Genomic DNA, 17,024 nt, shown 5'->3' with positions numbered 1-17,024 from the left:
TGAGTGACCCTCCATAATGCCAAAGAGGTGATTTTTTGCTAAGAAATAGTTCTTTTGTAATTTGTCAAGCTAGGGAGCTCTGCAGCTGGCCACTAATACATTTCTTTGGCAATTACTTTGTAATGTCTTAATGGCTCCGAGGGTATATTTCTTGACCTGATGCTAAAAATCACCTCAAACCAGGCTGTCTTGTTCTGCTGACTTCATGAAATGGCCTCTTAAGTAATGGCTTGGGGTATTCCAACCAGACTTATATTTGCAATTTTACTCTCAAATTTTAAAAATGAGGTACACTTGGTTGGCTTCTGGGATGCCTCACTCACTCATTTATTCATGAGCCCTCACTCTGCACTGATTTCTGTGAAAGGTGACTGAAGAAATAAAAGGTGTATCTTCCGGCCCCACAGAAGCTTACAGCCCAAGTGCCCAGTCGACATGCCTCTAAAGTGAAACAAGGACAAAACCAATTTTTAGGAAAGCAATAATGACAGTGGCAGGTGGGGTTTTTTCCTCTACCTGAACCATCTTCCTTCCCTTACCTTGCTCTGATGGGTTGAGATCCCAGTCTGGGTCCCAGAGCACTACCATTTCCAGGAGAATTCTTTCTGGCTAATGCTGGGGATATAGAAGTTGTTCTTTGAGGCACCTGAAAGAAAACCGGAATTCAGAAATATTTTCCATAAAATAGCTCCCAGAGGCTCCTACCTGAAAAGCAGCCTAACCCTTTTCTAAAATTTACCAGGAGTTACAGAAACAGGCAAGCAATAGTGTTCATTTTGCAAAGAAATATTTAACTCCCTAAACACAATCAGACAAAAGACACTGGCTGAGGCACATTCAGCCATCACAAAGGAGTACGGTAACTATAAAAACAAATTAAAAAGGAGACCAAGCTAATTATTTTGATTCACTGGGCTAAAATAACCGACCTCCTTTGCTTGTGTAAGAGTGGTGAATATCAGATACTTCTTTGGGGGTACCATCAACTCAGCTGATCACTGGAAATTTCATCAGATGAGAGTCATCCAGAGAAGCTGAGCTACGTCACAACTGATAAACAGGCAAGGAAATGATGACATCTGGGGAGAAACTAGGGTATCAGGCTAGAACTTGGGACATAAGCCACATGTTGCTGAGCTCAGAGAAACTACTTCAATAGATTCTATATGTTTCAATTTCCTAATCAACTTGCAATCACTAATTAGAAACAAACCCCTAGACACTGTGCTTTGGAAGGTCAATTTGCAAATGTAACACAAAACAGGATTAATATTGAAAATACTGGCAGGGTCTTCAAAAAGACTATGTGTGTATCATCAGACACAGAGTAGGAACATGTATCATTATTAGCTTATCTGACGAGGCCTAAGGTGGAATTTATGTATGTCTCATTTCATTAAACATTTTTAATGAAATCAAATATTGTAAGTGTACTAAAGGGGCCCAACATGAGGGAGGAGAATAATACTGTATGAAAGTGAGCAGGAAATGAAAATGTAGATATCCCGTGATAGCTAATTGGGTTAAACATTTGTCAGGTACTTCCGTTTCATTCACTTCTTGGGGCTCTTTTAAAGTGGGTTTGTGGTTTTTTTTTTAATGTTTTTATTTATTTTCTAGAGACAGAAAGACAGAGTGTGAATGGGGGTAAGGCAGAGAGAGAGGGAGACACAGGACCCAAAGCAGGCTCCCGACTCCGAGCTGTCAGCACAGAGCCCGACACGGGGCTTGAACTCACGAACTGCAAGATCATGACCTGAGCCAATGTCGGATGCCTAACCGACTGAGCCACCCAGGTGCCCCTAAAGTGATTTGTGTCTTGCACTAGATATTTTAAAAATGTGCTTTGTTATAACATTATTGGTTAACACATTAAGTGATATTTAAGATTAATATAAATTTTGTTGGTTATTATGATGCATTTTAAGATAAAGACCTAGGAAGATTAGTCAGTGAAGTGAAGCAGAATGGCCAAATCAGAGTTTCCACCCGCTCAAATTAAACATTCCTTTTTCTTTTTGTAAACTTAAATAGTTGTAGAGAAGAAAGAACTAACAAATTATTAAAACTAAAACCTTTGTATAGATGTAAAATTTTCTCCCAGAGTTATAAATGTCTGCCTACATGCTTTCAGAGAGTGGACCACTCACTTCCATTTTCAGTTTTTCTGGCTCTCGTGACACTTCTCTGCCTGTCCTATTTTCCATATTGGACTTTGCTCCCTAACTAACCTTTTCTGATGGCATCTCGGCTTCCACAAAAAGAGAGCACCAACAAGAAAGCCGTGATCAGCTATTTTCATTTCCAAACCAATGGAAATCCTGTTATAATATCCTTTTGAGTAGAAGATGAGGAAGCATATTTGAAGATCATTGGGTAAAAAGTATTATTTCTTCCGGGAATCAACAATGGCACTGATCTTCGGAAATTGTGGGACATTCCATTTGTCATAGATCCTATGCTAAGTTCAAAAGAAAGGGGAATCTTGGACCAGGAAAAATCTAATGCAAACATTTCTCCAGTATTTTGAAATATTTCCAAGATGTCTGTAGCGAGATACATGACCACATTACATAACAACTTTTGGAATGAGTAACAACTGGTTTAGGTAAAAACAAAAGAAACCAATCCCAGGGTTATTCTGTCCGGTGGATGGCTAGTCATTTCACCCTACAGTTTTATCCTCAGGAATTAAATTATGACCCGGGCTAGAAGGAACTTGACTTAAACAGCCAATTTTAAGAGCAATACTATCTTCTGAACACCTGCAATCTGATTTCACTTTGTGTTCTTATTAAAAGTAGGAATAAATCAATTTTCTACTTTTTATCTGCAAGTTTTCAATTAGTCTAGATGTAGATTCAGTCACCAGTGAAAATATCCATTTTTCCATTTCTCCTTTTTAAAGAAAGCTATATACCCAATGTGGGACTTGAACTCATGACTCTGAGATTAAGAGTTGCCTGCTCTACTGATTGAGTCAACCAAGTGCCCTTATTATTCTATTTCTTAATATGGATAGTAAAATAATAGCTTGGAATGCTTGAGATTGAGAGTTCTAATTCTGGATACAGGATAGATGTTTCCAGGTCACTCAATCTATATGAGCCTCCATTTCTTGGGAAATGAAGGTCAGAAGTGATAAATGATAATCCAAGTCTTAGCTTGGGAATGAGGAGGGATGAAAACAAACATGGGCCGTGCTTTGACATTCTCGTGCTCCTCATGACCATAAAAGGTCTGGAATAGAGGTAATAATACCAATAAAAAACAATGATGACCATGACAGTAATGATGATAAAAGCAGGCCACCCTGTTACCTTTGGTGGAATGTCTTCTTCCTGTCGTAACCAAGAGCTTCGGTCAAACTTCTCAATGCGGGTGGGGAGAGGAGGGTTTTCAGAGGTGGGATCCGAGTTCTGGCGTGGCATCTCAACACGGTGAGAGGTCACGTTCAGAGCCTCCTGAAACCCAGAGAGGCCCTTCGTGGGCTGCTCATGCACTGACTGGGAGGCGGTCAAGGCAGGTCCCTGGGATTTCACAGCTACAAGATGAGGAATCTAAGCATCGAACCAACATTAGAGCAACAGGATTAGAAGAAAGAGTAGATCAGCTAGTACCTCATTCAGTGGAAGGGAAAATCAAATCTTAGGGAGGACAAAGAGGCCATCATAGTTATCTCCAGCATACTTTCAGAAGCTTCTCCAAATTTCCCATTTACAGACATATGTAGGGCTGAACCAGGGTGCTCGGCAAAAATTAAGTGATTTACTCGGGATTGCTAAGAAGTCAGTGAAATGAGTGTGGTGACAATGAGAGCAATTTTCAGTGAACATTTACTGACCAGCAAGATAACGTATTTAAATATTTTTCTTCTAACACGATAAACTTCCCCCTTCAATACCCTTAACCTGACATTAGAGAGTACTCTGTAAAACAAGAAATGCTCTGAATATCTTACTTCTTAAGAACTCACTAAATTCACCATGAGGTAGACACAATTATTTCATCATTTTACACATGTGAATGGAAGGTCTAGAGAGGTTAGATAACAACCTAGATCTCACAGCTTATAGGTGCTGGAGCCTGGATTGGAACTCACACATACCTCATGGTCCACACACCTAACTCTGCATTATTCTGTCTTCCGGTAAGCTGGCTCTTACCACCCACAATACTATGTATCTCTCCACACCAAGATGTTTTTTTTCCGAGTTGTAAGTCACACAATTTGGCATGCATTGATATTGTTCATGCAGGGAGACATGCCATCTTCTGGTAGAAATGTGGCTCTTTAAGACAAATCATTAAACTCAAGAGTTCGCAGTGCTCTCGACCATTAGAACTGCTCACATTTTATTGCTACTGCTTCTGTAAGCCTGTCTACTTCTCCACCACAAAGGTAAATTCCCTGGAGATGGGAGCCATGTCCAACATGGTATCTCTGAGTCTAGCACTTTGCCTGGCATGTGGAATGTGGTCAATAAATCTTGGCTGGGAAAACACCTACAGTACTTCCTAAATTCAATAAACACTAATCTAGTATCTGATTTGTGCAAGGGGCCTATCAGGCCCTCTCAGTGCCAGACCCCTGGGGGGCATTTCCACAGTCCTCTTCCATTAGCCTAGCCCCATTCCTTTTGCCCTTGAGGTCTTACCCCTGGAGCAGCCTTGCCCTAGCCTCTTCAGACCATCTTTGGTCTGAAATCTGAAATATTATTAATTATAGTTCAGTGAAAATTCTCAAAGTCTAGTTCAGGTGAATGTTATGCTTCAACCAGAATAGAACTGTAACCAAATTTTTCTTAATGTTAATTAGCATGAAATATAATAAACAATAATATTAAAACAAAGCATATTTTACAAATAGAGCACAAAACCACACACCTACTTCAAAAGAGTTTTCAAAGACGTGTGGGTGAAACCAGCTGCATTATCACCTTTGTTTTTCATAAAATTCCATTCTTCACTTCCTATTTCATTTTCAGTATTTAAAATTTAAGAAGCCTCCTAAAACCTCCAGAAACATCTCCCGAGGTGGAGTACCTTTTTTCTTTTTTAAATAGCTTACAACAGTGGCTCTCGAGTCCTAGACTGCATAGGAGCACCCTGGGGGCTTGTTAAACCACAGACTACCAGGCCCCCACAGAAGGTTGGAGCAGCAGGTCTGAGGCGGACCCAGGAAACTGCATTTCTACCAACTTCTTGGGTGACGCTGATGCTAATGGTCCGGTTTCCCTTTGGGAAACGCTGGCTTGGAAGACACAATTTTATCCAAGTTCATTTACTTTTTCTGGTTAAAGATCATACCAAAATCCCAATGAACAAAAGATAATATAATAGTTTATATATAACATATATATATATCCATATATATGTGTATATATATATATATATATATATATATATATATATTTGTGTGTGTATACATATACATATATACACGACTATTAGCTTGGTAATTATAACTACAAGTATGCTTGTTCCTACCTTGCAGACACTCCCATAGGTCTCCAGTGAGGCCAATTTACCAAGAAATGACTTTGTGGTTGGCTCAAAGTTAAGGATGGGTTTTTTTTTTCTTTCTCACCCCTTCCCCGTCCCTCGAATCCAGTGGGGTCTCCTCTATTTCTATAGATTCTGTATTAAGGGCCATTGTTTGACTGGTCCGATGTGTGAATCCAAGTTACAATCCCCTGTTGTTTTCGTAGGCTTAACTGTACACCCTATTGAAATTGCTAATGGAACAAAGGGGAGAGGTACCTGGGGATCGACTGGTCTGAGCATGGGAGGTGTCCGAGCAGGCTGAACCCCACTGATACTGAAGGACTCCGACCTTGGAGGCAGGTTGGGGTCAGATATTCTGTTGGCAACCTTGTGAGGCATGGCAGGTGAACTCTGCCGGTTGAGCCTTGACCGCTCTTCTACCTGGAAGCAAAAAACAAAACAAAACAAAACAAAACAAAACAAAACAAAACAAAGAAAAGAAAAACAAAACAAACAAGAAAAAAAAGGTGCTTCAATGGATAAATGGATAGAAACTGATTTGCTTCCTAATAAGGATTATCTGTAGTCACCTGCACAGCCATTTTTGTGACCCTCTGGTCAATTTGTTTTAAGGAACCCAAACTCTTCATACCTGTTCTGCATCAAGAACTTCTTAAAAAAAGCTATTTTCTGTCACAGTAAACCCTAGCCCCAAAAACACAGAACACATAAGCCATCTGGTACCCAGTTATCTTGTGCTGTTTCAGTTAACTGGGAATTTGGGACCCACTTAAGAGTTTATCTTGCACTGACTGGATATTGTCTTACTGACTGGTCGGTTGCAAAGCCATGGCGTCAGTGAGGGAGACACTGGTGGGCATTAAGATTGCTTGGGAACAGGGGTGCGTGGGTGGCTCAGTCATTTGAGTTTCCAACTTTGGCCTCACGGTTTGTGAGTTGGAGGCCAGCATCAGCATTGAACCCTGTGCTGACAGCTCAGAGCCTGGAGCCTGCTTCAGATTCTGTGTCTCCCTCTCTTTCTGCCCCTCCCCCACTCACACTCTGTCTCTCTCTCTCTCTCTCTCTCTCTAAAAAACAATAAACATTAAAAAAAAAAAAAGATTGCTTGGGAACAGCAGAAAACTGCTTTCTCATGGGACAGGAAGGGAAGACCACTAATGGTGCGTTTCCTCACATGCCCTACTGATAAAGCAAGGGGGTGCTTCAAGCGCTCCCTTAATGAGCTGGACTGTCTTCAGCAGACTTCCTGTATTGTTTCTGTCTTTTAGGATCCTTCCCTTTCACTTGTCTCCCTGCTCCCTAAAATATGTCGTTCCATTTCCATCCAGAACTTCACTGCCTTACTCTCCACCCTCCTCCCTGTTTGTCCACGTGTGGCATTCATTCTTGCTTCTCCCCTTCTTCTCTCCCCGCCTCCAACCCTTTCGCTTCTGTGGCCGCTTCATTTCCCTTTCTTGCTGAGTCTCTCCCAACCCAAAGAAGATAACTAATCAGAAGTGTTTCATAGGAAAGGCTCACAGTCCCAGGGAATGCCCTTTTTACAGGTAAGATTCCCCTCGGTACATGTCTGCAGCAGACTGTCACAGAGGATATTTCCGAATGGAAATTTAGATAAACAAGATGTGGGCGCAGCTGGTGGCTCAGTTGGTTAAGTGTCTGATTCTTGGTTTCAGCGCAGCTCACGATCTCACAGTTTCATGAGTTCGTGTGGGGCTCTGCGCTGACAGCACAGAGCCTGCTTGGGAGTCTCATTCTCTCCCTCTTTCTCTGTCCTTCCTCCGCTTGTTGCTGTCTCTGTCTCTCTCAAAATAAACAATCTTAAAAACAAAAAAGATAAACAAGATGTTAAGAACTTTGATGACTTTAAGAGGTCCAGGACTTTTCTTTCCGATCCATCCTATCCTGTCCTTTATTTCTTTAGGGTCAATTTGACAGCTGTATTTTCCAAACCTCCGGGGCAGTGCACCCACCCTGATGACTCTTCAGTGTGAGCATTAACTCTCTTCTGCTGACTCACTGATGAGTGTTCCAAGTGTCTGTCACAGAACCCACATGCAGGTCAAGATATATTTGCATGGAGCTCTTTATTCATTTCACTGCCTGATTTGAAATTAAAATTTTTTCACAAGAGCTATTCTTCCCCTTCCTTCTTATTTCATTAGGAATCTTTCTAGAGGCAGACTCAGTCTCATATACTGAATAAGTCTTTTTTTTTTAAACTGTCATATAATTGCAAACATTTTAACATAAGAAGATATGCTGCAGAACAGAAGACCATCCCCCACCTCTACTTAGGGATAACTTAACATGTCCTCTCCCACCATGGCTGTGCAGGGTACATACAACTGGCATCCAGCTGACTTTGTTTTTGCAATTCCATGTCCCAAGAGCTTTACCACATACCAAACAATGTTAGCTATAAAAAGCCAGACGTATAAACCAGAACATGTATACCGTGTGTATGCGTGCATACAAAGCATTGCACCAGCAATAATTACTTGGCTATTGCACTGAGCAAAAGAAGAGAATAAAGCCAGTTTTGAGCTGAGGTCATAAAGAAGACAAAGTCCCATGAAGACAGTGGTAGATAAACTAAGAGGAAGGCATTCAATGTATTGCTTTTCTAAATACTAGACTCCTTGAAAAAGAAAGTGACTATTCCAGGCCACTGAAATTGGTCAAATACTAGCCATCTTCTTATTTCCACGGAAGATCATTAACAGATAAATCACGTGTACAAGCATCCCTCACCGTCCAAACTCCCCCAGTCTAAGCAGGTCATTGCAGTCTGAGCTCAGGAACCCAAGAGATTCAGATGCATTTTCAGAGAAATACCTGGCTATCCAATCGATAGCCACCTGTTACCCAACAGTCAGGAACCAAATATATTCAGAGAGTGGGGAATACTTGCCATTATTTTTATTTTTTAACTGTAAAATACACTCCTTATTAAACACACACTTAGAGACAGCACATTAAAAACAGCAATTGAAAAAGTCTGCCTTGAGGGGATGGAGATGAAAAAGACTCCATCTTGAGCAAAGAAACCGTTTTTGAGATAAAGAATTTTTTTTGGCCAACAGCCAGCAGCAAGCTTCCAGTAAAGGAGGTATTCTCACCACAGGCCATATGGGCCATAGAGCTGCCATGGGAAATGAACAGGGCAGAAAGTGAGGTGCTGATTTTCATAGGAAGTTAATGGGTTTGATTGGTCGTGTATAAATATTACTAATGTACTTCTAGCAAAATCTGGTTTACACACTAAATCCTACCATTCGTATGTGTCAGGTTGTACCATTCTAGAATATATGGCATAATTAATTTATGGTTATATTTTGCAAATTATTTCAGGATGATTCAAAATCTGGTGAAATTTCTTGGGTTGGAACTTGTCCAACGAAATTTGAAAATCTATGAGAAAGGTGTAACAATGAGCCATCTGGCTATATACTTTGCCTCAAGAGAACCTTGTCCCAAAGTTTTTAGGAAGATAATGTTGCCCACTGCTTTTGCACCAAAGGAACAACATGAATATTGGAGCAAAGATATCAAATCAAACATCCTAATATCAGACAAAAGAGAAGTTGGGTAGTGTACTTGGGTGCAGGCCCTTCCTGATCATTTTGATACTGGGCAAAGGGCTGTCTCCTGATTCACTACATCTTACTTTCACTAATCGAAAAGGAGATAGATATGTGAGTGAGACAAATAAAGAAGGTGTTTTTTTTCCACACAGAATAAGGATATTTGTGATTAAACAATGGGGTACAATGGAGATATATTTCGATCTGCCTTGCATGATATCAAAAATCTATTAGCTGAGCCTCTGCTCCAAGGAGATGTAAAATGTCAGAAGTACCACCAAAAAAGAATGCTCTAGTAGCAACAGATATAGAAGGTCAAGGTGCCGGACCATGACAACAAAAGATATGTTACAAAGGATTTCATACTTGTAGGGATTATCAATGAATATAGAAAACAAGATTAGGAGAGGCTGATCAGTTTTAGGATAAACACGATTTGTTTCTTATTAAAAGGACTGTTTGAACATGAAAACTAAATTTGGGGAGGTTCAGATCATCTCTGCAGAGATGCTGTACTATACTGGATGGCTCAGTCAGTTAAGCGCCCAGCTCAGGTCAGGATCTCACAGTTCATGAGTTTGAGCCCCGAGTCGAGCTCCATGGTGACAGTGTGGAGCCTGCTTGAGATCCTCTCCCTCTCTCACTCCTTTTCTCTCTGCTGCTCCCCTGCTTGTGCTCTCTCTCTCTCTCTGAAAATAAATAAACTTAAATAAAAGAGAAATGCTATGCTATGTTTTATAGCATTATAGGGAGAAATAAAACCATAATTATAGTCTCAGAAATAAAACTCTGCTCCAGGCAGCACTGTGTTGTCCATTGGGTTCAATGGGAGTGATGTCTAAGGCCTCTGAGATGCATAAAGGCTATATGAACACAGAAGACCTGAAAATAAATTTGTTGATTGTAGGATTTCAAAAAATTTCTCAAAATAAATAAAAATATGTTTAAGCATGTATAAAAGGAAATATATCGATGTCAATTTTGTACGTTGACAATTCATAGCTTACAGTGTCTCACTTAGCAAAAATGAATGATACCTGCCGAGAGAAAAATTTCAAAACAAAATTATAGAAGTAATCTTTTAGATGTTGACAGCAAAAATGTATTTACTATGTCACATGGGTGCATTTTTATAATATTTTATATGATGCAGCTTCTGTGGGGTCTACGGAGGCCTGGAAGGCCTTACTTAGAAGCTTATACATGGTGAATTGAACATAATCATACGGGAATTCTTTTTTTTCAAACTGAACAAAACAGTTTGATGTTTTTGTCTTTATTGGAAATGTTGGAGAAAGAGAAAGAAGTCAACAAATAACTTTTAAGTTTAGATACCCTGGCCCTGTATTCACTGGTCCCATAAAGAGGTGAGTCATACTGTCCTTTGGCAAAAACCACAGGAGCAAGATGGTTACTGAGCGAGACTGGGGACAGCCCTTCTCTGAGGCCCCTCTAAGGATAGGGGAGACTCTCATTCATATGAAATGTTTAAAATGCGGTCTCATCTGAAGACAAGAGCCGGGACCACTCTTCCACTATCTACTCTTAACCAGTGACTCCAAAGAAAAGTATAGGTCTTCATGGGGATGGAGCATTTAACTTAAAAATAATAAGGCAAATATTATAAGCTGAGAGGGAATGAAGAAGTGTGCATGTATCACTGGGGAGAGGGAGGGTGGAGGAGATGGGGACGCATGTGGGCTGCCCGTGTGAAGTACACACCGGAAACAACAGAGGCAAACACTTACTCCTTGTGGGTGACAGTGACCTTGGAAACAAAGTATGACTGTGTTGAATGCTATCTTTCATTTGTATCTGCATAGTGCTTATGGTTTCAATGGCACATTCATACACACAATGGCCCAGGGGCCTTCCCGAAGGCAAGAAGTGCAGATGGGGAAATTGCACCCCAGGAAAGCTCCAAGGCTTGTTCCATGTCACCCAGCCAGGAGGTAGAAGAACTTGAACTTGACCTCCTTATGCCAAATCTTAAGAGAGAGAAGCAGAAACTGAGGAAAGAAGGGAGCAGAGCTATAAACTCTCTAAATGGTCATTTGAAACCTCATATATAAAATAACATACAAAAAGGAAAAAAAGAAAACCCACATCACTATTGAGTAGGGAAAACCAAGTAGAGGAGTTCTCATATAGAGGATTTCAGAGTCCAATGGGCCGATGAAATATAAAGGGATATCTTGGTCCATTGTTTGCCAAATAAAACCATGGCCAGATGACTGGAATGCATCACAGAGTAAGAACATGATGGAGTATTGAAAAAAATGAAATACAATTTCATACAGCATTCATGTAGAGACAGCACTCTGTCACTTTTGTGTGTTGATGAAAATTTGAAGAAAAAGTTGGGGAGGGGCACACACAGTTACTGCCAGGCCCAATCACATGCCAGTTTAAGGAAAGGAATCTGCTCCATTGTTTAAAAAAAAAAAAGGTATCATAAGAAAATAAATCTCTATCTTTCAAAAAGTGGAAATGAGAAAGAAAAAGACCTTCAAATTTTGCTGACATTTAACAGAATATCATACTGATGTTTTTACAGAACAAATCTGATTTCCATCCCAATCCAGAAATGGCAGAGAATTTGAAAGGAGTAAAAATGTCCTCACCCTTCCTTTCAATAGAGACATAAATGTTCCTCCCTGGCTGAAATCTGAAAATCACAGTCAATATAACAATCAGAACAGATCAAGTACTCAGTGAAAGGAGAGAGGGAAGGGGCATCTGGGTGGTTCAGTCGGTTAAATGTCTGACTTTGGCTCAGGTCATAATCTCACGGTCTGTGAGTTCAAGCCCCGCATCGGGTTCTGTGCTGACAGCTCAGAGCCTGGAGCCTGCTTCGAATTTTTTGTCTCCCTCTCTCTCTCTCTCTGCCCTTCCCCTGCTCACACTCTCTCTCTCTCAAAAATAAGTAAACGTTAAAAAAAATTTAAGGAGAGAGGGAAGAGCTCAACAAGATTTTCAAATGATCGAGTATTTTTATTTTTCTTATTACACCCAAGAGATTAATGAGAAGGTTAATGAGAAATGCAATGATGACTTACGTTTTACAAAATGAAACAAAAAAATCACAGAGGGTGAGGCATTATAACATTACACTAGCTAATGAAAAACTGTTGATTTGAAAAAAGGAAGAGAAAGAAGGGATGAAAAAGTAACCAAAGAAGGAAAAACCATTCTGGTGAGGAGGTATAGACATGGGTTAGAAAACAAGCACTGGCATAAGTTACAGAGGCTGCCAGGGGAGAAGACAGCTGGGGGTGTCTTCAAGGGCACAGGGGCAAAAAAGGCCTAGACCCTGCATCACAGGGGACCGTGGCAAGGATAATTCCAATTTTATACCCTGGTAGAGGATGCATTAGAAAAAGAAAGGGTGCCTTTTATTCTAACTGCAAAGGAGAGTTTAACCTAGGTTATTTTTCTTGGTTGATAATTAAGATACTGCTAGGCTAGAAATTCCATCCATATCCAAAATTTTGAAAATATTTTACTGTTCAGCTACTTTCAGCCCCATCTACGTCACTACTATAAGGACAAAAGTCTTTAAATAATGCTCTAGAAGAGAAGTTCATGCATTGCTACGAGAAGCATTAAAAGGTCAGGAAGATAAGGATCCTCATACCCGTTTTTATTCCCATTTTAAGAAGTGGGTGTTAAGAAAATGATGAAACAAACCAAAGCACACAATTATTTGTTCTTATTTGTATACTAGTTGCTCCAATCTCAAATTTAGCACTGTCATTTATTCTGTGATCTAAATGTTTCATCTTCTTCTAACATGTGAACACCCACTCTAAGACTTGGGAATTGTTTCATGGAATAGATTGGTTAGTTGGAAGCTGGATTATGTTAACCACACCCAGAAGTACTGGACTAAATATGAGCCCCAGAAGCATGTTCCCACATATGTCTAGAACTGCATGAAGCCCAAAGAAGAGCGCCAGCTGCCTGGAAACCAGGGACCTTGGAAGATGTCACCCACCAGAAGTGGCTCAGATTTATGACGGCCAGGGAACCTCACATCGGGAGTGCTTGCCGACATAGCCGGGTTGTTTGCATGCCCAACTACGGTGTTTCTTTCACTGCTAGAAGCCTGGCTAGGAAGCACAAGGGAATTAGGAGGTCTAGAAAACCACCTTGATGACATCTGCAAAGATTGGCGCCCAGGAGTGTCATGGCTTCTGAAAGCTCGGGAGCTGTGAACTAGTTCTGAACAGAGAGGATAGGCCAGGAAACTCAGTGAGGAAGACAAAGAATAACTAGATAACAATGAGGTCAAAGCCGTTAAGTTCACATCGGAACGTGCTGGGCAGAGGCGGAAGGTAGGACGTGGGAACTGCTCCAAGCTTTTCCCCCTTCTCTGGTACATTTGTGCATGAGGGAGCTGCATGGGGGAAAGAAGGAATTCTGGGATGCTTCGCAAACAATCACGGTCTTCTCCAACGGGATCTGTAGGTGTCCCTCTCCTAAACTCATGCTGGGGGCTGGGAACACTGAGGACCATGTAGTCACACATCAAGGAAACATCATTTAGCGATGCAGCACTTCTTAGAGGCGTCGAGGTACTTGGAAGGATGCGTGAATTCATGCCCCTCCTGCCCCAAGGTCCACAGGAGTCTCCAAGGCCCTCCTTACTTGCAGTGATGGACAACCTAGGGTTTGTCACTTTGAAGATGTTGGGAGAGGACACACAAATGGCCTTAGATCCTAACTCTTGAGTCGGACTACATCCTTGGGAGCGAGATCGCCTGGGGGATCTCACTATGATCCTTGAGGCTTCCTGAGCCTTCAGTTGTTCTTCAAGACCAACTCTGTTAGGACAAGCTGGTCCATCTTTCTTCTGCGAGTGATGCTCCAATAGGAGTCTTGCTCTGGAATCATTAATTTCGGCAGGTGATACTGGCATTAGCTTAGTGAAGCCTAGTTTTTCAGCCTTCTGAACACCTGCCATGATCAGGAGCTGTGAGTCTGGCTTAGCTAAGGGTTTCAACTTGGCAGGACTAGAAAATGGGTTAGCAGTGGAGGAAGGTGGCACATCTCTACCAGCCGGGATGCATGTCAGCTGCTGTTGAACAGCATGGTGATTCTGCTTAGCTGGAAGGATAGGTGGGTTATTAAAGAGTCGGTGCTGGACCTGGGAGTTGGATCACAAAATTGAGTTATTGATCTAAGAGAAAGAGGCAGCTGTTACAGACATAGGTAAATACAGATCGTATTAACAGACTCTAAAAGAAAGTGATCCAAAACATTCTCTATGTGAGATCAAACGATTTTCTCTACAGGTTCAGATTTCTTAAATTTTAAAAGAGAAAAAAAAGTAATTTCTGTAAGAGTAGCACATGGTCATTATAAAAGACTTACACAATATATAAGAATACAAAAAAGTTGGAAGAAAAATCCCCGCAGCGTCTACTTCCCTTAAGCAATCATCATTAACATTAGGGCAATGTCATTTCAAGCATTTTCTTTACATATATGAAAGAGAATAAGAAAACGAAAAGAATATTTTTAGAAAAGGAGGATCTTATGTAAGAAATCCAGTTCTGGTGAGACTGTGGTCTAGATAACTTGAAAAAGCTCTGGCTATAAATACCTGAAGATACTAGAACGAAATATGAAGTGACATAAACACCATGCTCATAAGAAACTACAGGAAATCACTGGGAGCCACAAGCAATGACAGAACCGAAAGCCAGAGTGTTATGTGTGTGAGATGACACAGTGACTCCTGGGAGGGATGTTGATCCTGGCTGGAGTTATTATTTTGTTTCTTTGCTTTACCCATTTAGTTATCACCTCCCCCCCACCCCCCACCCCCACCATGCAAATAGTTTTTAATTAGATTTTTAAAATAGCTCATCACAGAGCCAAGTTCCTGAAAATCCATCCTTAGTCAGGTAGTTGAGCAAATGAAGAACCATTGCCCTGGAAGTATTTGCAAAAGCAATACAAATGACCTCTGATCCTAGAAGGGACAACCACAACCACAGGTCTGAGACCAACGGTGTGTCCATTTGTACCATAACAGAGCAAAGGAAGGTTAGCAACGATGCTGATGATAACTTTGAGGGTCTAGGTATGGACAAGAAATGATTCTACCTAAAATTCCTTAAATCTTTATTAAATCATATTCTTTCATGGGAAAGTCACTTAATTCCTCATGCCACAAACTCATTTGGACTTCTGTGAGAAATATGGTTTTTCTACTTCCTGTTGTTGATCACAAAAATCCCCTGTATCCGAGAAGATTAAAAAACAAATACGGGGGCGCCTGGGTGGCGCAGTCGGTTAAGCGTCCGACTTCAGCCAGGTCACGATCTCGCGGTCCGTGAGTTCGAGCCCCGCGTCAGGCTCTGGGCTGATGGCTCAGAGCCTGGAGCCTGTTTCCGATTCTATGTCTCCCTCTCTCTGCCCCTCCCCCGTTCATGCTCTGTGTCTCTCTCTGTCCCAAAAATAAATAAACGTTGAAAAAAAAAATTAAAAACAAAAACAAAAACAAAAACAAATACAAAACACACCAAAACCCCCCAAAACGGCCTGGAAAACAAAAAAAAACACTAATGGATTAAGGTGTCTTGCCAATTCTCTACAGAAATAATATTATGGCCCTTTCAGAAGCAAAGCATGCATTTCTCGTGATGAATTGTTTTCCAACTGTATAGAGCTAGTTCAATTCTCTACTTCTACTGGATGAACTCACTGTAGCCAATAGCCTGGTCAATAGGACATGGTGACACTTGCTAACGTACTTACCTCCTTGGCCCAGGCTGGTTTCTCACTAGGACTCATCCCTTCTTTGTAATGGTACAGTGGCTTCTTCTCCACAGGCCTCTGCTCCTGCCGTTGGTGCTGAAGAGACACCAAATAGTCTCTCTCTTGCTTCAGCTGTCTCTGTAGTCTTTCTGCTTGTCTCTGTTCTTCCAACTGTTTGCGCTTATATTCCTATCCAGATCAGAAAAGAGGAGCGAAGAAAAGGCCAAATCACCATATGGAAACCATCGGCCAGCACTGGAAAAGCATGCAGTGGAGCCGGAAGAGATGGTAACAAGGGGCCTTAATGCTAACAGGGAGGCGCCACAGAGGTAGGCCACAGCCAGGGGTTAGCACTTAGTGAAAACACTGTTGCTTTCATGGGAATCCCTACAGAACACCACCCATTGCAAAGTGACTTGCCCCTGAAACGTGACCAAGAAAGTGGCAATAATGAGGACATTTGGATGGTCAGCACACAACCCCTAGAAGGAGTCATCCACTTCCTGATTTAGTAATTAAACCATTCAAACATGTCCAATTAAGTACAAAACTAAATAAGCAGTTACAGATAATTGCTTAAATCATCTTCTGTTTAACAAAACTTGGACCAACAAAGGCCATTAGCAAGCGTATGCACAGGCTAAAAAATATCACAGTGCCGCTGAATAAGTTCAGTTAAAAAATATATATCAAGAAGCTCATTTGGAGAGCAGTGCAATAATAAAAAAAAAGTACTTCCAGTGGAAGCCGTGTGAGCAGGGAACACAAAATGTTCCCATCATAAGGGTAAAACTAATAGTCTGCAAATGAAATATGACTGCAGAGCTGAGTGGGCTCTTACAGAAGAGGTGCATTTTGCTGTGATTGTATTCCAGCATGTTGCAAATGACCTTAAAAATTACTCCGCAGTAAACACAGTGGCTCTCAAAAACAGTCTGAACTTGTAATAAGACAGGATTCATGCTAAAGTTTCACAAAGAGGCGGAGTTAATAAGGAACACATAACATGTGTCTCAAATGTGTGAAGACGGCAAACTAGGTCAGGAGATGTATTAAGTTTCCATGAGACTTTCTGAGGTCCACGAGGCTTGGAGGATCCCCTCTTGTGGACTGGCATGTTAGGGGGACACACACAGGGACACACACACACACGGTGAACACAGA

The 17,024-nt window shown here is 41.2% G+C and overlaps 1 protein-coding gene across 1 annotated transcript in view; it reads right to left on the bottom strand.

The window, feature by feature from the left end:
* The window catches only part of TNIK (TRAF2 and NCK interacting kinase), a 391,801-nt gene that overhangs the window by 56,597 nt on the left and 318,180 nt on the right, over positions 1–17,024 (bottom strand). Inside the window, 4 exon segments of the mRNA XM_019840116.3 lie at positions 540–646; positions 3,321–3,560; positions 5,764–5,928; positions 15,861–16,049. Of these exon segments, the coding sequence (XP_019695675.2) occupies positions 540–646; positions 3,321–3,560; positions 5,764–5,928; positions 15,861–16,049 (701 nt within the window).

The sequence above is a fragment of the Felis catus genome, chromosome C2 (genome assembly GCF_018350175.1).
Source record: "Felis catus isolate Fca126 chromosome C2, F.catus_Fca126_mat1.0, whole genome shotgun sequence".
Lineage (NCBI taxonomy): Eukaryota > Metazoa > Chordata > Mammalia > Carnivora > Felidae > Felis > Felis catus.
The sequence above is the reverse complement of the archived record's forward strand: the minus strand, read 5'-3'. Positions and strand labels throughout refer to the sequence as shown.